Source organism: Sminthopsis crassicaudata, chromosome 1 (assembly GCF_048593235.1).
Source record: "Sminthopsis crassicaudata isolate SCR6 chromosome 1, ASM4859323v1, whole genome shotgun sequence".
NCBI classification, from domain to species: Eukaryota; Metazoa; Chordata; class Mammalia; order Dasyuromorphia; family Dasyuridae; genus Sminthopsis; species Sminthopsis crassicaudata.
The window spans coordinates 448618581-448643105 of record NC_133617.1 but is presented as its reverse complement, the minus strand read 5'-3'; the positions used below and the strand labels follow the sequence as shown (position 1 = coordinate 448643105).

At 37.7% G+C, this 24525-nt stretch overlaps 1 protein-coding gene across 3 annotated transcripts in view; it reads left to right on the top strand.

The window, feature by feature from the left end:
* The window catches only part of ENTREP1 (endosomal transmembrane epsin interactor 1), a 118549-nt gene that overhangs the window by 63975 nt on the left and 30049 nt on the right, over positions 1–24525 (top strand). The window contains exon 1 of one of the 3 annotated variants that reach the window (XM_074280728.1): positions 16611–17859. The exons of the other annotated variants lie outside the window; for them this stretch is intronic. Coding sequence (XP_074136829.1) covers positions 17857–17859 — 3 coding nt within the window. The 5' untranslated portion in view covers positions 16611–17856. Of the gene's footprint in view, positions 1–16610; positions 17860–24525 lie in introns of those variants that run through there. 3 annotated transcript variants of the gene reach the window in all.

Below are 24525 nucleotides of genomic sequence, written 5' to 3'. Positions count from 1 at the left end.
TAAAGTTTGTATCTTCAGCTCTGGAGGGGAAAGGAAAAAGAAGAATCCTATTAGCTTTACTTAGAGGTAGAAAGATAATAGAAATTGTCTTTAAAAACAAACAAACAAGAAAAGCAACTATAAAGATCAGGGTCATTGCAAAATGGAAATTTTTGAAACAATAAAGATATGGTTAATTCTGTTTGCATTTAAATCCTGGCTAATTCTGTTTGCAGTTAAACTTCTTGTCTGATTTATTGGCATAGTGTACCTGTTCTAAGATGAGAATTTATTTGCCATACTCCTGGATAAGACTTAAAGGATAAGCACAGAAATAGACTTTTTGGGGTTTGGGAAGCAGCCCAGGCAAATAATTCTATTTGTGTAAACTCCAGAAACAGGTCTAAGGAAATTGGAATCTTGACCTTTGTGATGGATTGAAATATAATATATTTTGTTGATTTCCTTGGTAGTGGATATTCAGTTCTTTAATTTCTTTTGTAAAATGGCTACTTCATAAAGATTTATTTTGTCTCATCATGGTTTTCTTCAAAATATCACGGTAGTTAATGAGTAATTTTTAATGCTGGATATTAAAATGTATGCCACAAATTAGATTATTTGATATCTTATTAAAATTAAAGAATTGAATAACTATATCCTATATGTCTTAGCTGTGTGAACCTAAGCTACATACAGCTCCCAATTTAGGATCAATTGTTTGGAATACAAATACATTTTTCCCCCATAAAAATCATCTAACAACTAATGGCTGGTCCAAAAAAAGTTATTTAATTTATAATATAGTTGAACTACTTGTCTGAACATTCCTCAATCTCCCTGTTTGGATAATCACACATATCTCACCCTCTAACTGTGAATGGTCCTCAGACTCTTTCTTGGATCCTTTTCTTTTTCCTGGTATACATATTTTTCTTTATTTCTCCTAATGCTTCTTGGTCTTTTGAATTATCTTTTGAGGAAGTTGGATGACTGTCTGAATAGAGCACTGCACCTGAAATGAGGAAGGCCTGAGTTTAAATCCTGCCTCAGATATGGATTATCTGTGGGAAACTTAAGATACTACATAAATGCTAACTTGCATTTATTTTTCATATAGTTACAGATTTTCTTTGAGCTTACATCAATTTAAATCTTCATACATTTTTATTAGATGTATTTCCTAATAAGATAAAATGAATTATTAATGATCCATTGTTGCAGAATCTCAGAAATCATTATTACCATAACTCATGTTCAAGATTTTGATTACATCATTCTTTGGAAGATATGTGTCAACTTTTTGAATGGATGGAGGAATGTATGTATTGGGATATATATCTATATCTATATCTATATCTATATCTATATCTATATCTATATCTATATCTATATCTATATCTATATCTATATATATCTTTTCTGAGGCTGGAGTTAAGTGACTTGTCCAGGGTCACACAGCTAGGAAATGTTAAGTGTCTGAGACCAGAGATTTGAACTCGGGTCCTCCTGAATTCAAGGCTGGTGCTCTATCCTCTGCGTCACCTAGCTGCCCCTACACATATCTTTTCAATGCCTGTTGACTCTTTGCTTTAATTCTGCTCCTTAACTTGCCTTGCTATTACCTAACCTTCCTCTCTCCACCTCCTCCCCATGGATCCCTCCCTTGTCGTCTTCCCTCATCCTTTGTTTCTCCATCTGCCCATCCCTCCCACCTTATTTCTTTAGAGATTTTGGGAGTGCTATTCTCTTTATAGTATATATATGTATATATATATAAAATATTTATTACCAATGCGAATAGGTTCTCAGAACTATGAGCCTTCCTCCTCCCTCTAATACCTCTATGTTTATTCTTCCTCTGTACTTCATTTGTACATCATAATTACTATTTTTACCTTAACTCTGTCCCAAACTTGCTTTTGAGTTACCCTACTGTTGATGTCATTCTTAAACATGGTATATGTTTCCCATGTTAAAAAAAAAACCCATAAACAATTTGTCCATGTGAAATTGATCTTGATATTGATCTTTGATATTGGTTCTTATATGTTAAATTTTCTATTAAGTTTAGGTTTGGTTGATATTTTTATCAACCTTGGGAATCTGCAAGTTCATTGAAGTCCATTTTTCTCATTCAATATTATAGATAATTTTGCAGGATATAATATTTTTGGCCACAGGCCTAGTTCTTTTGATTTTATTTGATTGCAGGACTTGTGGTCTTTTATTGTGGCTGCTGATAGGTCTTGTACAATTCTAATTGTAGCTCTAGTGTATTTGAGTTGTTTTTTCTTGTTTCTTGAAAAATGTTCTCTTTAATATGGGGGTTTTGAAATTTGATAATATTTCTATGTATTTTCCACAAAGAATCTCATTGAAATGGTGATTTGTGGATTTTTTTCTATTTCTTCATATTCCAAGACAATTTTCTTGAATTCTTTCTTGCATTATTGTGCAAGTATTGGTTCTTTTTTTTTTTTTTGGTAGCAACTTTCAGACAGTCCAATTATTCTTATATTTTCTCTTCTTGATCTGTTCTTCAGATCTGTTATTTTTCTTATAAGATGCTTCACATTCTGTTCTATTTTTTCATTGTTTTATTTCTTGATCTCTTATAGCTTTACTGGCTTCACCTTGCCCAATTCTAATTTTCATAGAGTTATTTTCATCTTTGAGACTGTATCTCGTTTTCTAGTTGATTAGCTTCCCCCCCCATAATCTTCTTATTTTTCTTTGGTGGTTTCTATTTATTTATTTATTTTAGTTTTTCTTCAATGGCTTTCATTTGATTTTTAAATTCTTTTTTGAGTTTTTCTATAAATTTTTTCTGGACAGAGAGCCCTTTCAATATTTGGGATAGGAGAAGCTCTTTTTATTTCAGTGTCTTTCTGAAGATGAACCCTGGTTTTTGTTCCCATAGTAAGTTTCTATAGTGGGGTTCTTTCTTCTTCTTTTTAAATTAGAGATACTATTGTAAGTACCTCTAATTCTGGGGTAGGGGGATGGTCCCACTAGCTTCACTTAAGTTCTCCCCTTGGCTCTGGAACCCCAAACCAAGAGCTCCACTCTCCAGCAAGTGCCCACAGCCAACAGCATCCCTGCCCCATTGTCTCTGCACTATTGCACTATTTCATCTTGTTCAGGGTTGTGTCCCTGAAGCATATCTGGACCTGGCATTCTTAATCAACTGAGGTTCATTCAACCTCAGTCTTCTCAGACTGAGACCTTGATTCTACACCAGCCCTGGAGGTGGAAGTTCCTGCTAAGGCTTTAGGCAAATCAGCTAGACCCAGCATTCCTCACTAGTTGTTTCTATAGAGCTAGCCTAAAGGTGTTTGCACTTCACATGGATTAATGTCTTTCTTCAAATCTTCTTGAGTTGTACTGGGAGAACCCTTGTTCTGCCTCAAGTCTTCTTGATTTTTCACCAGTCCATGTTCACCCTTAGGTGCAAATTTGTTGTATTTGTGAGGGAAATCTGGAGAGCTTAAAACTATTCTCCCATTTTCCCAGAATCCTCCATGACTGCTATTGTAATGATGGAGAAACTGAGGCAAGACAAGATTAGTTTTTAATATTTTAATAATGAAGAATTTGGGCTAGCTAGTTGGACAGGACTCTTGTCCAAAAGACATCTGATTTCCTAGCTGTTAAGACACAGATCTTTTATAGGGTTCAAGCTATAAGGGAAACAAAGTAAGGGGCGGGGAGAACAATGAGTAAGCCATAATTCCAGGAAAGGACCAAAACTTTCAGTCCTGAAAGGATGTAGGTCAAGATAAAGAGGTCGAAGGCAGGAGACGGGAATTAGAGGGGCAAATCTCAGCAGGCATTTGAGATAAGCCACCTGAGTTTTGTGGTTCTTTGGAATGTAAAGTGGTCAGAGCTTCGATATTTTAATTCTCTCATCCTAATGGCCAAGAAGGGGGAGGTAGCTATAATAATTTTATTCATAATAATTTTATTACATTATATTTATTATAATTATTTAAATTATAGCATTCAGGGAAACCAAGGTACAACAATTCAGGGAAACTGAGGGAGGGAAACTGAAGCATTATATTCCACACTCTCTCTAGTAGATATTCAAATCACTGAAATATCTTTCCCCAGATACCAGGAGGTCTTAGCACCATGATTTTGACTGACACTACCTGGGAGTGGATAAGGCGAACAAAATTAGAAAAGATATAAGGACCTCTGGCAAGGGCAAGGAGAAAGAGAAACAATGACTCTCTAAAGGATGGGATAAGGATAGTAAGCCATGGGAAGGAATAAACCCCTGACCCTGCTCTAGTTTTCTAGACTCAAGATTCTTATGGACAAGAGCCAGACTTCCCTGATTATCCTAGAGTTCTTAGCCTAAAAGCGGCATTGCTCATTTAGGGTGGCACAAAGGCCTCATCATTGCAAGAATAGCAAGTCAACCCCCCTGCAGTTTTAGAGTACCATCTCAGATAGGGAATCAATCTGGTTTTCCAATTTCGAGATGGATGATTCAGTGTGAGTTAGGTCTGTAGTCATTGGTGCACTTAACTTAACCAGAACTGCCCATCAGCTTTTTTTCAGGCAGCAATTTGAGTGGGTATGGGGAAGGTCCAGGCAAGGATGGATACAGGCCTGAACCCAGATATGGAGGGGGAGGGGGATTATCTAGGGGATCTTCAGAAGGGTCCTGTAAGATTTTTTTTTTTCTAGTTTTGCTTGAGTGCCCAGTAATTTATGACTTTCCTTGTCTGTTCCAGTAGACTGGATGACCTAAATGTGAATACCATTTTTCATGATCACAATCCTCAGCCAGGAAGGGGAGAAAGAGATAATTTGCAGCCAGACATCAATATAGGGATATATAGGGATACTGATCTGGATGGCCAAATCTACTAGTGACAATTTGTGCATTGTAGAGGGCTGAAACTCTGCAAAGATGTGGTTGAATCAGCCAGCAGAGCACTTAAGGCTAGTTATCTATTCAGATGTGAGATAATGGTTCTATAAGCATATATTTAGATGATATGGTAATGTGATGGCTCTCCTCATGATTGGCGCTTGCTGAATGTTTGGTGGTGAGGTAATCATAGGCAGGGATTGGAAGGCTGAGGGAGAGTGTTCAGGGGCACTTGGCTACAAGATTAGGAGGAGAGAGGCTAGAGATTCCAGACTCCAGAATCCAGGATACATCCTTGATGAGCCACATGCCAGCTTGCTTGCCTCCTTCACTTCTCCCCCTAAAGACCAAGGACTTTGATTGATCCTGACTCTGACTAATCCTGAGCCCCTCCAGGGAGCTAGCCCAGACATTATAGTACATTGCCTGTACTATGTCTGTATCATATGTGCCTTCCAGTGGCTATCCCACCCTAAAGAAAGGCCACTCATTCTGGCAAAACATTTTTAGTTTATTCTTTCTCCATGATATTCCACAATCATGATATTTGAATGTTTCAGAAAAATGATTAAGAACGTGATCAAGTCGAGTTCCTGCCTTTGAAGTGGAATTTCCCATAATGAGAGTGGCTTATAAAAACAGGGGTGAATTCTTGATCTCTTGGGAGTGTCAATTACCCCTTCTTATTTTTCTTTCAAAGGTAAACCAAACTCCTTGATAAACCAAATTGAGATTAGAGAAGTGCCCAGATGCATTCTCTTGTCTTTAAAAAAATATTCAGAACTAAATATATCAGATGGTACTTAAGTGTGCCAATAAACACTCAAATTTATGATAAGAAGCACCCAGATTTTTGTCCAAAGGCACCCAGAACCAATAGTACTTGAAAAGGATCCACCCAGACAAATAGTGCCTCACGGTGTCCCACTGGCACTTCCCAACTTGTCAGCCCAATTGTATCTGGGGACCCAAAGTGCTAGCACCCAAATAGAACAGAAAATTCACTTCTGGAGGATTTTAAACCAGTTTTCCACTGCAGCCAAAATAGAGGTGTCAGTGGTGGGTTGTTGCTGTGGCTGGAACCATTCTCTCTGTGGAGTTCTGGAAGAAACCAAGGGCTCACTTCCCTAAAAAAGTCCCAGTTCCAGCCAGCTCAAGGACTCCCATTGAGGCCTGCTATTCTCTAATCTCTAATCTTGCCCTCAGATCTCATTTCGCTGGGATGCCATGTAATGTAATGCTAGAGAAACGGAGACAAGACAGAGATTAGTTTTTAATATTTTAATAGTGGAGAATTTGGGCTAGTTGGTCAGACAGGACTCTTGTCCAAAAAATGTTCAACCCCCTAGCAGTTAAGACACAGACCTTTTAACAAGGGTCCAGCTATAAGGGAAAACAAAGGCAAAGGTGGGTGGGGGAGGAGAGAGAGAGAGAGTACTGATCCAGGAAGGATCATAACTTTAGTCCAGAGAAAATGGGGGTCAAGATAAGGAGGTCGTGGGCAGGAGGCAGGAGTAGGAGGGGCAAATCCCAGCAGGCATTTGAGATAAGCTACCTGGAGTTTTATGAGCTTTGAGATTTTAATTCTCTCAACCCAAATGGTCAGAAAGGCCATAATTTTATTCAGGGCATAGAATAATTCAGGGAAACTGAAGCACAATAATTCAGGGAAACTGAGGCAGGGAAACAAGTATTACACTACTTATTAACTATGTGGTCATAGTCAAGCAAATTATTTAAGATTAATTAAGTATAATGAATCTTGCATTATATATAACTGGATTGTTGAGAGGAGGATGCTTTGCAAAACTTAAAACACTTTATAGGGGAGGATTCTGGGAAGATGATGGAGTAGATTGGTAAATTTCAAGCTCTCCTGATTACCCCTCCCCCCACAAATAGAATAAATTTGTGCTTCAAGGTGAATGGAGACTGGTGAAAAAACCCAAGAAAACTTGGGACAGAACAGGGGTCCTCTGGATACAACTTGACAAAACCCTGGGCTAGGATTAACCTTTCTGAAGTATAAAACATCCCTGGTCTGCAAAAACATCAAGTTGGGGTTCCTCAAGCTGGAGCCTCTGTAGGAATCTAGAGACTTTTACCTTTCCGTTTATTTGTAGAGTTGGGGTTTGAATTCGGGAAGATTGAGCAAACCTTAGATTGGGGGTTCCAGGCCCAATTCAGGAAGATTGAGCAAACCTTAGATTGGGGTTTCCAGGCCCAATTGTGCTGCTGAGACACAATTCTGTGTCTCAGGGTAAAGGGTAAGTGCAGAAACAGTGGAGCAGGAGGATACTGCTGGCTATGGGCACTTGCAGGAGGGTGGAGGTCTTGGTTTGGGATTCCTGGTCAGAGTGGAGAGCTGAAGGAAAGCTTGAGGCACTATTTCCCCCGCACCCCCCAACCCAGGATTAGAGATACTTTAATTAATACCTCTTAGTTTATAAAATGAATCAGCAAAAAACCTCACCATTGAAACATATTATGAAAATAGGGAAGACCAGAATTCATCTTTAGAGGAGAACACTTTGAAATGACTCCCTGCCCAGAGATAATTTATAGAAGAACTCAAAAAACATTTCAAAAATCAAATGAGAGACACTGAGGAAAAACTAAAGAAAAAATTAAAACCATCCAAGAAAAACAAGATTATGGAAAAAAGTCAATAAATTAGAAAAGGAAGTACCGAGTTTCAAAGATGAAAATAATTCTTTGAAAATTAGAATCTGGCAAGGGGAAGCCAGTGAAGCAGCGAGAGACCAATAAATAACAAACAGAATGTAAAGAATGAGAAAATAGAACAGAATATGATACATTTCATAAGAAAAACAACAGATCTGGAGTACAGATCAAGAAGAAAAAATATAATTATTAATTGGACTGCCAGAAAGTTGTGACCAAAAAGAGAATCTTAACATAATAATGCAGGAAATAATCTTAGAAAATTGTTCTGGAGTAATAGAATATGAGGGGAAAGTAGAAATAGATAAAATTCAACAATCACCACCTCAAAAGGATCCTTTGTGGAAAATACATAGGAATATTGTTGCTAACTTTCAAAAACCCCAAATCAAAGATAAAATTTTGAAAAAAACAAAGAAAAAATTCAAATATGCTGGAGCTACAATTAGAATTGTACAAGACTTAGCAGCAGCTACAATAAATGACCGGAGGTGTTGAGATCATATCTATAGACAAGCAAAAGAATTAGACCTGTGGCCAAAAATCTCATAACCAGCAAAATTATAATTTTGAATCACAAAAAATGGACATTCAGTGAACATGAAGATTTTCGGGACTTTTTAACAACCAAACCTGAACTTAAACAGAAAATTTAACATATAAGAGCCAATATTAGAGAGCAATATTATTAATATAATTAATACATGACCAAAAGGAGAAATGTCACATGCTCTAAGTACATTTTAGGAAGAAAAGCAATATTTTGACATGGGGATCTTAGGATAGGCCTCATAAGGGATACAGTGCCTGAGCTGAGTTTTGAAGGAAGAGAAATAGTCTGAAAGCTCCAGAGAGAGTAGGCTACAGTATAAAGGATGCAGGAATATCCTACCTTTTAGTGAATCTTAATATACTTTTGTTGTTGAGTCATTGCAGTCATTTGTGACCCCAAGTGTGATTTTCTTGGCAAGAAGAGTGCTTTGTCATTTCCTTTGCCAGCTCATTTTACAGATGAGGAAACTGAGGCAAATAGTGAGGATCACACAGCTAGTATCTGAGGCCAGATTTAAACTCATGAAGCTGAGTCTTCCTGACGTCAGTCTTGGCACTCTATTCACTTTACCATCTATTTGTCCCTTTTACACCTCAGAAATCAGAAAATACTACAAACAAGGATGGTGTTTATTATTCCTTTGATTACCTAAAGTTAGGAAAGTGATAGAAAAGATAGCATAGTAAGGAAAAGTAACACAGACAAAACTTAAGGTATATTTTGCATGCATTTTCCACCTAGAGAGCCAGTCAACAGTTTGCCAGCACACTGCTGCTTGTATACAGGTACAGACAAATGGCATGTCATAGAATGATAAAACTGCCTTGGAGACCATCTTATCCAATAGTATAGATCTTGGAGACCATCTTATCCATAGTATAGATGAAGAAACTGAAGTTCACAGAGATTAAGTGATTTTGTTCAGAGTCCCATAGTTAGCAGAGGGGATTTGAACCCAAGTCTGTCTTCCCTGACTTCAAGTCCAGCCTTCTCAAAATCACTCCATGACATGATTTATTACCAGAACATCTGCTAATGAATACATTTGGCTGGAAAAAAGAGTATAAGAAAAGAAGAATATTTAGGACATTATACTGAAAAATTGGTTTGAGCTGAATAGTGAAAGGCTTTAAATGCCAGGCTAAAAAGTTGGTATTTTATCCCATATAAAAAGAATAGGGAACTACTGAAGGTTATTGACTATAGAAGTGAGTGATATGTGCCTTAAGAAGATTATTTTTGTGGGTGTATCAAGAACAAAATGGGAAATATGAGAAACTGGAAAAACATCAGTTCGGAAGCAATTATAATGAAGAAAGAATGAAGTCTGTGACAAGAAAGGAGACATGGGAGATATGCTATGGAGGTAAATTTGACAGGACTCAGATCTGACTGGATATAGAGGGATGTGCTGTGAAGTAGAGCAAAGCATCAAAAATAGCTTTGGAACCTTCCCTCTGAGTCTTCTGTTTGTTGTTATTCTCAGGACAGGGTGTTTCCCAGACTGAACTTTCTTTTCTGACCATCAGAAATCAATTGACCTTGACCTTCCTGATAGAAACTCACTGGCTTTCAGATTATTGGCAGTTTTTAGATAATAGACAAGACACACTCCAGAGTCATTCAGAAGTGGACACCTATCCCTGTCTAGCTGCCAGTACCAGCAATGTCTATGCTGAGTCATATTTTCCTCCCCAGGGAAGTGGTTTACTAGTCTCTAGATTTACAATCAAAAAAAAAAAATTATCCTAACCCACAGAAATAGAAATCTTAACCCATATAAATAGCAAATAGTTTTCCTCACAAGTAAGGCAGGGTCTGGAACCACATATGGGATGAAATCCTATAAAAAGATTTGTGAATAGAAAGAAGTTAATAAAAATGAGTTGTTGAATTAAATATTTGTTTTTGGATACCATGATAGCTTATTATACAGCCTTGGAGCAGGTTATTTAGATAAAAGATCAGGAAAAGGACAGAGCAAAGTAAATTGAGATTACAGAATTGTTCATTGGATTGAAAAATAATTACTGTCCTAAAGTACATGTCCTAAAGGAATAAGCATCACAAAACAATTTACTTATTTAAACCTAAACAAAAGGCAAAAACCAGAACTTGAACTACCAAGCAAGCCAGTTTTTAGAGGCTAAGTTTTATATTTTGCCATTTAAATAGTTTAATTAGGGAGCTCCATGGTGCAGTAGTCAGGGCATGCCTGACATGTGAGTTCTTCACAGAAAATATCTTTCATTTTCTGGCTTCTCTTAATATAATTTGAAGGATTATTAGGTATTAATTGAATTGAAATAGTTATTAAGCTCAAGGATTTTGAAAGACACTTTAGAGGACATTCAGTTCAGCCTCCTAATTTTACAGATGAAGGAGATGAAGCACAGAGAGTTTAAATCATTTATTTATACTTACTAGCTAGTAAGTGTTAGAGTCAAGATTTGGACTCAAGTCTACTCAAGGCTCTACTGGGCCTTGAGAAAAAGAATTATTATAAAATGATTCTACTAGGGCCTTTCAAGGAGAGAACATAGAATCTTTGCATCATTTCTGGTTGAAAAATAATCATTTATTAATCTGACATTAAAATAAAAGGCCTTCAGTTCCTCATTGTTGAGGAATTGAGCTAACCTGATTTTTTTTGTTTGTTTTTTTAAAGCTTTTTATTTACAAAATATATGCATGGGTAATCTTTTTTTTTAACAATTATCGTTTTTGTTTTTTTTTTTTTTGAGGCAATTGGGATTAAGTGACTTGCTCAGGGTCACACAGCTAGGAAGTGTTAAGTGTCTGAGTCTACATTTGAACTCAGGTCCTTCTGATTTCAGAGCTGGTGCTCTACTTCATCACCTAGCTGCCCCTCAACATTGATCCTTGAAAAACTCTGTTCCAAAATTTCCCCTCCTTCCCCCCTATTCCCTCCCCTAGATGGCAGGTAGTTCAATACATATTAAATATGTATACAATATACAATGTTACAATATATGTTAAATCCAATATATGTGTACATAGTTATACAGTTATCTTGCTGCACACAAAAAATTGGATCAATAAGGAAAAAAAACAACTGAGAAACAAAATGTAAGCAAACAGCAACACAAAGAGTGAAAATGCTATGTTGTGATCCACAGGCCTCTCAATGGCTCTCTTCATCACTGAACAATTAGAACTGGTTTGAATCATATCATTGTTGAAGAGAGCTACATCCGTCATAATTGATCATCATATTGTCCCTCGTATATTGTTGCTGTGTATAATGATCTCCTGCTTCTATTCATTTCACTCAGCATCAATTCATGTAAGTCTCTCCAGGCCTTTCTGAAATCATCCTGCTGGTCATTTCTTACAGAACAATAATATTCCATAACATTCATACACCACAATTTATTCAGCCATTCTCCAATTGATGGGCATCCACTCAGTTTCCAGTTTCTAGCCACAAAATGATCCTCAGATTTTGAAGCTTTGTTAGTACCAATTATAATTGAAAAGGCTTAAGTATAGGTCTGATGTAGGCTGGTTAGACCAGATCCATTCCCTTCTTCTTCACCTCTGCCCAGGGGACAGGTTGAAAGGAATCTTTTCCAATTCCCCTCAGTTTTTTGATAAGGAAACCAAGGCCCTTGGAGAAGTGACTCGTTCAAGATTGCATAAGTCATAATTGGTAAAAATAGGACTAGCTTCTGATATTAAAGATTTTCTATCAACTTTAGTGTATATGCTTTATCTGACCACCTCAAGATTAATGTATTCAAGGGCATCTGCTGCCTGTTTACCCTAGATTGATACACTTACAGAAGGTTCCAGCTCTCTACATAACTTCTGACAACTATAGGTTGTAACATGCCCTCCTGGCAGTTACAATTACTAGTCTGCCCTAGGCCCAACAGAGTACCTTTGACCACTGACCTTTGCAGTGTCAACTCTACCTGGCTCGCCTCCTCTGAGGCCTTCAAAGGTCTCTGGTCACAATCTCTTGAATCTATAGTTTAATAACCGGTAGCACAATCAAAAACAGCCATGTGTAATCTTAAAAGCCTTTATTATACCTATTCACATAATGCCCTGACTTGTTGGTTCCCTAATGAACACCTGGTCAGAAGACCCATGTGTTCTCTACCAAACTCCTTACCTCTCAGCTATCCATCCACTTGGCTCAGCTACCCCAGGTTAGGGAGCCTGGTTAAAGAGTGCCAGGTTAAAGAGAGCGACTGCTGTCTACAGTGGCCTTATAAAGGGCCTGTGAGGTCACACACACAGCCAATCAGCAAGAGAGTCGTCACCCATTACGAAACTATCTCAATGTGGCCAAGATCCCACCCACAGGGCAGTCCTAATATCCACAGAGATTACTTCTGGGGCACTCAATCTCCTGTTGCACTGTGGCGCCGCCCATTTAAAGGGCTCTTACAATTCCCTTCTCTTGTTTTGCGGGAACTGCACATCTCATCAAGCTAAACTTTTAGTACCAGCTATAGTTCACTTGATCCATGAGATGACAGAATGTTATGCCTAAGGAGGTACAAAGCAGCAGATCAGTAAACAGAAGTATGATAATGAGAACTAGGCTCAACAGTGGCCCAAGTGTTCAACCCATTCATTAAAGTCATACTCAAGGAGATAAGCCAAAGAGGTTGGATGTCAATGAGGTAGGATGTCAACACTGAGGTGGGAAGTCAACAAGGTAAAACATCACAATTCTAGTTAACAATTAAATATCAGTGAGGTAGGTTGTCACAATTCTAGTTACATTTATCACAATTCTAGACTAATTCTAGCTTATCACAATTCTCTATTGCACTTTTCACAATCCTAGAGCAATTCTAGTTTCACAGGTGCACATAAGCAAAGTCATGTCCAGTAACATTGTCTCAATAACAATGGCAGGTGGGTGTGTTGGTTTTTCACCCACTAATTTAAAAGCATAGTCCTTCAATAGAAAGCATAGGGCAAAGCCTCTCCCCAGACCATCATATAGCAAGTAGCCATGGGAGGAGCAAGCAGGCCCATTGTCCATTTATAGTCTTTATATTGCATATCACCCAAAACAGTCCATTTCAGCTGCAACACTGGAACTGTCTGCTGTCTCTGGTGTCACGGTCAGGAGAGACATTGCTGCCATCAGTGTCTGAAGGGCCGCTGACATCTGGCTGGTCCCTCTGGGCTGTTGTCTGGTCCTTCTCTTGGATCCCCAGTTCACAAATGTCTCTGCTGCTGGATCTGTACCTAGGAAGGAATGTACCCAGGGCCCAACTTGGGCCTTTCCAAATGCCATCCAGGCCTTTCCACATCACAGTGGAAACAAAGTTGTTGTCAAAAAGATTAACAAAAGTCAGACAAAAGTTAGTCAGTCTGTTACTTAGCTGCACTTTCTGTGTATGCCTGAAGTACATTGCTAAGGTAAAATGCAAAGAATTTAAAAATGTAAAATCAAAATAATTTAAAAGTGTAAAACCGAAATAGATTAAAAATGTAAAACCAAAATAACTTAAAAATATAAAATCAAAATAACTTAGTAATGTAAAATCAAAATTTAAAAATTGCAAGCAATCACATATATGTATCGCCACATCTTGTGCATATCCCAAAATTCCTTTCTCTTGTTTAGAAGAGAAGATCTTGGGGATATAGTCTGTTCAGTAATGACTTTACTAGTAGGATTATAAGAAATGCCAATGGAATGGGCAAAGTCAAATTCAATGCAAAAACACCTAAAGGCAAAATATTTGTAAGCCAATCCATAAACTGTCTTAAATGCATGTGAAATTTCTACAATGGAAAAATGGTTGATCACAAGTCTAGCTGCTTCTCCAGATTGGAATGAAGCCATAATGTCCATTGGTCTTAAAACATTAAATTTCAAACCATAAGGGTTTTGTCCTATAGGGAGTATAGGAGAGTGAAAGAAAGATAAGCTGTGTAGCCTTCTGCCATGCTCTTAGCTTCCTCTTTAGTTATCACAATTTGCAAATATAAGATTCTAGCAGCCTGATTATAAATGATTTGAAGGTCCACTCTGAAAATGGACATGTAGGGTGTATTTATCTGAGTGCTTTCTCACTAACTCTCGAAGTTCTTAAAAGAGCTGATACCTTTTCAGTGGTATGCCACTCATACAGTTAATGAAAAAAGAACACTCGGCTATATCCCTGAATTCTTTTACCTAAAAATCAAAGTTTGAGTTTCTGATACCGAATTGTACTTCAAGAATGTGAATCAATAAATCTGATATTACTTTTCCTCCTGGGTCAAAGATCACACACTGTCTATTTATTCTAGTGATTAAAACAGCAATTTTCCAAATCATTCTAAACATAAACACTGTTTTATAAGTACTCCTAGGGGGTTGGGAAATCATGCCCATCTGTGGAAGTAGAAAATCCACGAGGTAAGAAAAGAGGAGTTTCAACTCTCCAAAGACTATCCTAGTAGTTTTATAAGTATAAAACTCCATTCTAACTGCAAGGTCTTATTCCTGTAAGGTTTCTTAGAAATTAACTGAACTGTATTTAAAAAATTTTTCTGATTATAGTCAATACACCACAATTCCTTTTTGCCTTGGGCCATAAAGCCTACTCCTGTCCTTTGAAATGAAGACATAGGAGTTTTAAATGGATTAATGGGCAGTGCTGATGATACTATCGCCCTTCCTTTTCCTCCTCTTCCTTCTCCCTTGGCCCACTGTGGGGCTGAGAGAAATGGGTCAGGAATTGGAAAATTCCCCAAAGGCTGATTTAAAATCCAACCCGAGCTTTGCACATAAAAAGAACTAAACCTCTTCTCAATGGAAGAGTGATCAATAAATTCCTTAAGACAATAATACACGGAAGAATAAAAGGTCGAGAATTGCAAGGGAACTAATGAAAAAAAACTCAGAGGAAGGTGGTCTAAGTGTACCTGATCTAAAGCTATATTATATAGCAGCAGTCACCAAAACCATTTGGTATTGGCTAAGAAATAGACCGGTAGATCAGTGGAACAGATTAGATACAAAGGACAAAAAAGGGTACATCTATAGCAATCTAATCTTTGACAAACCCAAAGATTCCAACATTAGGGATAAAAATTCATTATTCAGAAAAAACTGTTGGGAAAACTGGAAATTAGTATGGCAGAAATTAGATATGGATCCACACTTAACACCATATACCAAGATAAGATCAAAATGGGTCCATGATTTAGGCATAAAGAGGGAGATAATAAATAGATTAGAGGAACAGAGGATAATCTACCTCTCAGACTTGTGGAGGAGGAAGGAATTTATGACCAGAGGAGAACTAGAGATCATTATTGATAACAAAATAGAAGATTTTGATTACATCAAACTAAAAAGTTTCTGTACAAATAATACTAATGCAAACAAGATTAGAAGGGAAGTAACAAATTGGGAAAATATTTTTAAAACAAAGGTTCTGACAAAGGTCTCATTTCCAAAATATATAGAGAACTGACCCTAATTTATAAGAAACTGAACCATTCTCTAATTGATAAATGGTCAAAGGATATGAACAGACAATTCTCAGAGGAAGAAATTGAAACTATATCCACTCACATGAAAGAGTGTTCCAAATCACTACTGATCAGAGAAATGCAAATTAAGACCACTCTGAGATACCACTACACACCTGTCAGATTGGCTAAGATGACAGGAACAAATAATGATAAATGTTGGAGGGGATGTGGGGAAATTGGGACACTAATACATTGCTGGTGGAGTTGTGAAAGAATCCAGCCATTCTGGAGAGCAATCTGGAATTATGCCCAAAAAGTTATCAAACTGTTCATACCCTTTGACCCAGCAGCGCTACTACTGGGATTATATCCCAAAGAAATACTAAAGAGTGGAAAGAGACAAATATGTGCCAAAATGTTTGTGGCAGCTCTTTTTGTTGTAGCTAGAAACTGGAAGATGAATGGATGTCCATCAGTTGGAGAATGGTTGGGTAAATTGTGGTATATGAAGGTTATGGAATATTATTGCTCTGTAAGAAATGACCAGCAGGAGGAATACAGAGAGGCCTGGAGAGACTTAAATCAACTGATGCTGAGTGAAATGAGCAGAACCAGAAGATCACTGTACACTTCAACAACAATACTGTATGAGGATGTATTCTGATGGAAGTGGAAATCTTCAACATAAAGAAGATCCAACTCACTTCCAGTTGATCAATGATGGACAGAGGTAGCTACACCCAGAGAAGAAACACTGGGAAGTGAATGTAAATTGTTAGCACTAATATCTGTCTGCCCAGGTTGCATGTACCTTCGGATTCTAATGTTTATTGTGCAACAAGAAAATGATATTCACACACATGTATTGTACCTAGACTATATTGTAACACATGTAAAATGTATGAGATTGCCTGTCATCGGAGGGAGGGTATAGAGGGAGGGGGGGTAATTTGGAAAAATGAATACAAGGGATAATATTATAAAAAAAAATATATATATATAATAAAAAAAATTAAAAAAAAAAAAAGACAATAATACACGAGGTAAACCAACAAAACTCTAAGAAGAATTTCTCCAACTGAAGTCCATGTGGTTCCTTTATTTCCCTCCTTAGTTTCAGCCACTGGTTTGTGTAGTAACCTAGCCTTTTCTTTTTTCTATCTCAACCTGTAGTTTAACCTGCAATTCCAGTAACTCTTTTTTAATTGTTTGTTGTTCTATTTTCAACTCATCTTTTAGTTGTCGCATTTTATACTCTATACGGTCATACAAACACATTAACTCTAGGTTGCTCCCTCTCTGAGCTATATTTAATTTGTGTGGGGATAGCCTTCTGGGAGCTTGATTACAAGCTTCCTGCTGTTCTTCAGGGTGATCTTTGTTAAAAGATCTTCCATCTGGCTCTTTAACCTCTTTATATAAGTATTATGTTCAACTGTATCCTTGAGCCTGATCTCAGAGTTACCTGGATCCATATTGCCTCTCTGCCTTCCCTCCTAAGTGGCGTTTCTACTGGATCTTTCAGAATCTTAATTCTGAATATTAAATATTTTCAAAACCTGATAATTCCTGATGCGTCCATGTTCAGGCACCATTTGTAACATGCCCTCCTGGCAGTTACAATTACTAGTCTGCCCTAGGCCCAACAGAGTACCTTTGACCACTGACCTTTGCAGTGTCAACTCTACCTGACTTGCCTCCTCTGAGGCCTTCAAAGGTCTCTGGCCACAGTCTCTTGAATCTATAATATAATAACCGGTAGCACACTCAAGAACAGCCATGTGTAATCTTAAAAGCCTTTATTATACCTATTCACATAATGCCCGGACTTGATACCCTGACTTGTTGGTTCCCTAGTGAACACCTGGTCAGAAGACCCACGTGTTCACTACCAAACTCCTTACCTCTCAGCTATCCATCCACTTGGCTCAGCTACCCCAGGTTAGGGAGCCAGGTTAAAGATAACAACTGCTGTCTGCAGTGGGCTTATAAAGGGCCTGTGAAGTCACACACACAGCCAATCAGCAAGAGAGTCATCACCCATTATGAAACTATCTCAATGTGGCCAAGATCCCACCCACAGGGCAGTCCTGTATCCACAGAGATTACTTCTTGGGGCACTCAATCTCCTGTTGCACTGTGGCGCTGCTCATTTAAAAGGCCCTTACAATTCCCTTCTCTTGTTTTGTGGGAACCACATCCTTACAATAGGTCACCTGAAATCAGTTAATATAGCCTAAATAAAGCTCATTTCCAAGGAGCAACTGTGGAGCAAAATTGGGACTCAACAATGGTGAGGGAAATACATTTCTTTGTTTGTTTGCCTGTCTCTACCCTACCCCACCCTACCCCTGCTTCCATCCCCACCTCTGTCCCTAGGGTTCTCTTGGTCATTTATATATTTTCATTAAACTGTAATAGGTTGAAGATGAGTGTGGTTGTCTTTGTTCTTGGAAATCCTAGATCTAAAGCACACACAGTCTTACATGCACGACCAAGGTCTTGCTTAGCAAAGTTAAAAAATATAGTGCTCAGTCTGTATCAGGCATTGTTCTAAGAAAGACCTATCACTATTTAAAATATTGGCTGCCAAATTGTTAGAAATATACTCTTGACACTAAAGATCAGATTGTGAGGAGAATTTATTAAAGAAGAATCTTAAGGAATCATCTTAATGTTTCTGGCCAGAAGAAGGCAGGAAAAGGGAGAGCTGAGCACAGAAGTGGGAGAACCATTATACTTGCTACCGTGTCACAGCCCCTCCCTTCAGAAAAAGATTGGTCCATTTTTTCTGGGTTACAATCATTTTTATACACCTACTACATGTCTCCCCTAAATATCTATAAACATGTTCCCCCTCCCTCATCATATATCCCATGTTCAAAAATGACAGAAAACTCCTCCTACAGGGTGTGTTGTTTAATATTCAGTTAATCAATTAAGCAAGTGCAGTAGTGATTTGGTTAAGTCAGGTCATTGATCACAACTAGTTGTACTGGATCGGCTATTATCTTAAGTTTACAGTTTTCTCAGAACCACAACATTGACTCTGATTGGCTGAATCCACCTGTGCCCCAATTCCTTGTTTGCACAAGGCTTCTATTGATCACTTAATTGTTCTGTGGAATTTTAATCTTCCTTAACCTCTCACATTCTGAAAACTTTAGTTTTCAGTGGTACTCACTAACCCACACTACCTCAAGGCTTGCAACACTGTGGAAACCCAACTTTTTAGCAATTCTCATAAGATGATAAATTTTTTTCTTGCCACAGCAACTCCTGAAGTATTTAGTAAGGTTATGGATTTGATGCTGCCATTACTTATGAAATCCTAGAGCATTTGATATATTGCCAATAGAAAAGTAGAGATTTAAGTTAGAGATAAGAATCTGCTAGAATAGTTTGTGCAAGACAGTTTTTAAATGATGAAATTAAAACTATTTCTAATCAAATGAGAAGGGGCTCTAAATCACTATTGGTCAGAGAAATGCAAATTAAGACAACCCTGAGAGCACTACATATACACCTTTCAGATTGGCTAAGATGACAGGAAAAAATAATGAGTAATGTTGGAGGGGATGTAGGAAAACTGGGACATTGATGCATTGTTGGTGGGACTGGTGCAATAAGAAGAGATAATGATATTAACATCTCCCCAGGACAGATTGTGCTGGAGAGTAACAGTTTTAAACCTGTCAATAAACTTGGTGAAATCCTCAGAGTATATGCCCAGTTTCTCCTTGATGTGGGAAAAATCCCACAAGGAAAGGGGCATTTGCATTCTAAGCGTTTCCCCCCCAGGACTGGCCATTTCTCTCAGGAGGCAAAGCTCAGAAGAGATAGCTAAATCAGAGTCCTGAGCCGCAGCTGTAGTAGAATCAGGATGCAGGGGAGGAGTAGGAGGGTGGAGGCTTGAGGGCAGGGAAGCCTGAGAAGGAGGCAGGAGGGAGCGGGATGAGGAGAAAGGAGCTCCACTTCTCAGCTGAGAAAGACAAAGCATTGGAGTATTCCCAGAGTCCAGCTCTGGGGACAAGTTAGGAGGGGCCTGCTGGGGGCTGCAAGGTCGGGGAGTAGATGCTCCTTGCATCCCCAAAGGAGTGAAAAAGAGAGGGTCCTTCAGGGGATCAGCATCCCTCCCCAGTTCCCCCTTGGTAAACTTAACCAGAAACATCCTGCAAGTTGACCACAGTTTGGGATCATGGGAAAGGTTCCTGAAGGCCTGCACATAAGCAACTTCTACCTATTTGCCTTATTTTCTGCAAAATAAATCTAACTCCCTAATAGTAGAAAAATTGATTGAGTCATTAATTGGCCATGCCTCATGGTTGTCTAACTCATAGTGAGCCTACACATCATTGCAAAAGTGAATAAGCCCTTTCCATGTTAAGTCTTTGAGGCCAAATTTGTCCCTGTTTCTTAAGAGACAGCCTAATGATGAATCTTTAGGAATGGAGAAGAGCTGACCCATTTTTGCCAACACACAAGCCCGAAAACTTCCCACTTCTATAGGTCAACCTGAATCAGACGTCTCTGTCAGGTCCAACAAAAGCTCCTGAGAGCTATTTGTAAAAAAAACAAACAGACAAAAAACCCCAAACAAACAGGAATTCGTTTGCACCCAGCACCCTGAGGCAAACGATCCTCAGAGCTTTCCTAGCTCCTAGCAGTTCAGGCCACTATTTCCTGGGAATTTGAATTGTCCCCCTTGCACCCTACTATAGAAGGGAGATATTTCCAGTTTACCCCCATAAAATTTTCCCCTCGAGGACCACCAAATGATGAGAACGCAAATGAGGCTCAAAGGGAAAGGTGGTCCATCCTTTCTGGCTGTCTGATTATCTCTCTCCCTCCTCCTTCCCAAAGTACCAATGGCCTGGTCCGTTAGTGAATGAATTCACTACTCAATGCTATGTTAAAACAAAATCTTTATTGATTAGTAAAGGGATAGGCAGGCAATTGGCCTCCAGGGAGAGACCAAACTGCCTGAAAGGGGGCGCCGCAGCAAAGTCAGTGGGCACTAGGCAGAGAAAAGTCTAGTGCAAGGAATAGAATTTTGGAGATTCATTTTATACATGAAACAGGATCATAAAACAAAGTTTGTATTTGAAAAGGACTTTTCTGCTTCCTTCGGATATAGAGATGTTTGTATATCAAGAGGTTCCTGAGAGACTTGTAAATAAGACAGGAATTTCTCTTAAGTATGTAAAATTCTATTAATCATTTGTGTCTCAGGTTATCTCCTTTAACCTCTTCTAAAACAGGAATTTCCCTGTTAATCATTTGTGTCTGGGGCTATCTTTTTTGACTTCTTCAGAACTATGAACAGATCCAGCTATTCTGAAGACCAATATGGAACAATGTTCAAAAAGTTATCAAACTGTGCATAACCTTTGACCTAGCAAGGTGTTTCTATTGGACCTATATGAGATGATGGATGCCAGTTCCAATCATCTTGTGGTAATGCCAGTTCCAGTTGTTCAGTGATGAAGAGAGCCATCCACATCGGAGAGAAGACATAACATTCTTACTCTTTTTGTTATTTGCTTGCATTTTGTTTCCATACTAATTTACTTTTTTTTTTTGATCTGATTTTTCTTGTGCAGCAAGAGAATTATATAAATATGTTTATACACACTGGATTTAACATATATTTTAACATGTTTACCTTATACTGAATTGCCTGCTATCTAGGGGAGGAGGTCAGGGGAAGGAGGAGAAAATCTGAAACACAAGGCTATAAAGGGGTCAATGTTGTCAAATTATCCATGTGTATGTTTTGAAAAGAAAAAGTTTTAAGAATAATCTGTGAAGTAAACTAAGAATTTTCTGGAAAAGTGTGTGCAGTAAAAAACTGACCTGAATTACTAAAATAAGTTGTGAAAATACTTGGGAGACATTTATAAGATATATAAGACATCCCTTAATTTGAAATGGGATTGGGATGTCACTGAGAAATACATTCTGGCTAAAAAATTTTACTTGTTATATATTCAAACTTTGGTTTCAGTATTTATTAAATATAATCTGCAATTGCAATCTGAATGAGAACTTGAAAATTAACCTATTACAGTACCTAGTAAAGTATGCAGTGCAGTTTCTTACACTGTAGTATATGATGCCATATAGGGTTTTATAATTGAATTGTGGGGGTCATGAAATTATTTTTTTTATCAGTAAATGTTTGATTTTCATATACCTATTTTATATATCTATATGCCCGAGATAAAAATTTCTCAGGTGAAAAGGGGTCATGAGTAGAAAAAGTTTAAAAATCCTTGGTTTATATTGTCTCTATTTGGTATTAAAACTCTTAAACAATCTGAGTCCAGCAGTCTTATTGTATATTATTTCTTTTGCACTCACACAATGGCTCAATATAGTCAGTTTTGTTGCCCTTCCTCACACATACATCCAATTAGGTAAATATGGGATGCTAGAAACAATGAGAAAGAACATATTAGCACAGAGGTTCTGGGGAAAGGTGAATACTATTGTGAATTTATGCTAGCCAGAGGCCTAAGTTGTGGTCCCCAAAATTATAGTAGAATCTAAGGCCCAGGTCTGATAAAAAGGCTAGGGAATCATAAGTTTAAACAAATTTAGTGAATTTGGATGTTGTCCAGATTACTTTGAGATTTCTTGTACTCATTTTAAAATTACTTTTACCTTTGTACATTATTTCTGAATTTAATTGTATCCCTTCCAAAATAAGTCCTACAAAAGCACACCTGGATTCAGGAGTGTTTGGCAAAAGAGAAAGAAAAAGAAAAACATATTTGGCAGTGTAAATATTTCAGGGTACAATTATCACTGATTTGGAGTTCTGGGTCAGCCAGAGACCAGTGCAAGTTGTAACTCATTTGTCTCTCATCCTGTGAAATTCATGTTCATATTTTTACATAAGTCCTTCATAAAAGTCCCTTCCTTTAAGTAGGAGAACTACCTTTGAGTCTTTTCACATTTCATGGTTATTAAGTGCAATATTTATGCACTTAGTTGCTGCTAGCTTGTGTAATTTGTTAAGTCCATCTTCTTTCTCAGTCATATGAAGCTTTTTGATAGCTTTTATTCCATATTTTTCATCCATGTCATTTTTGATATTATGCTAAAATCTATTTACTCTCACCACGCATCTTTTCATTCCCCTTTGGCTCATTATTTGCTATGCATATTATCTGATATGATTATCTTTCGGGATTCATAATCCTATAATCATCACCAGGAGAAAATGGATGATTTAAAAATATGTGTTTTGGTAAAGAGAAGTTTGGGGTGATTGAAAGTGCCATGTTAATTTCTGAAATATGATCCAACCCTTTTCTTCTCCTGTTCTAATCCAGGGTCCACCTCATTCTCCAGCCATGGTCTCTTGCCTAAGAGATATCTAATGGACTAACTTGATGGGGCTGACCTGGGTACACCTTCTTTGTCCATTTAGTTTTTTCTTTTATGGATTCTAAGTCAATTTCTTTTGAGTAATTTTAGGTTTCACTGAAGAAACTCTTCAGGATTGTGGAATAGGAACAACTCCAGCAGTAGGTACATTTGGGGAACCTCGCCTTAGAAGAAATCTCCTTCCATTGGGGTCCAACATAAAATAAATAAATCCAAGAAACATAAATTCAAATCCTTGCTGTGACTTTTACTTATTGTGTGACCATAGTTAAGTTTATCTGTAAAAATGAGTATAATAACTTTGCAAGGTTTCTGTAAGGATAAAATGAGATAATAAATATAAAATTCAAGCTTTTTAAATCCTAAAATATTATATAAACTTTACCTATAGAAATAGGGATATAATACAATCTAAAGTAATAGAGAAATGTTATGGGCTTTAGGAAATTAAATTAGTCAAGAAATATTCAAGGTTCAAACATTTATTTACTATTAATTATGTAGGCAGCATAGTACAATGGATACTTTACTGGGCTAGGAATCAAGAAAACTCATTTTCATGAGTTCAAATCCTCCGATACTAGTTTGTGTGACCCTGGCTGGGTAAGTCACTTAACTGTTTGTCTCTGTCATCTGTAAAATGAGTTGGAGAAGGAAATTGCAAACTGTAGTTGCTTCTAGAGCCCCCACGCTGGGGTGCCAAAATATCTTGTCCAACTTAGCTTTCTAGCAGACCTTGGGACCAGCCCGAGTCCTTGGTTTTAGTGGAAGAGTGATGAAGGCAGGAGACCCAGGAAGATAGTCAAAGATGGAGTCCTAAGTCTTCTCTGGGTATGTGGTTGAGTCTCTTCTGTGTCTCCTCTGTGTTTGAGATTTCCATTTCCCAGTCCTCTCAGTCCTTAAATTCATCAGTATGATTATATCACTACAGCAACTGAGCATGTGCCAACTGTAGAGCATTACATCAACATATCACACTAAGTATATGCCAACTAGAGTGATTACATCACATTAAATATATGTTTAACTAGAGAACCATTATCCCATCAATCACACTGAGTAGGTGATTAACTATAAGCACCCTGCTGTCCTTGATTCAAGCATCTTTCCAGAGTTCTGGCCCTCTACAGCATATCACTCCAAAATATTTGCCAAGAAAACTTCAAATGGGGTCACAGCGAATTAGACATGGCTGAAATAATTGAACAACAATGTATAATTCTCTGTCCTAGGCACTAGAAATAATAAATTAAAAAAAGTTCCTCCCTTCAAAAAACTCTTATTTTAAGAGAGGAAGACCACACATATAGGCAATAGTGGCCAGTAAGGGATGTTTTGAACAAGGTAGCAGGTGAATGGTGAGAAGAGTGAGAGCTATCGATTGACATGACCTTTTCAGGAATGGTAATATTAATTGTATAACTATTCACAGAGTTAGAACTGGAAAAGAAGATCAGAGGAAGGAAGAAATGCTTTCATATTACACGTAAAATCACAAAAGTTCTGAAATCCATGCCTGTCTTTATTAGAGCTAATCTAAAAACTCATTTATTATTTTCCCAAA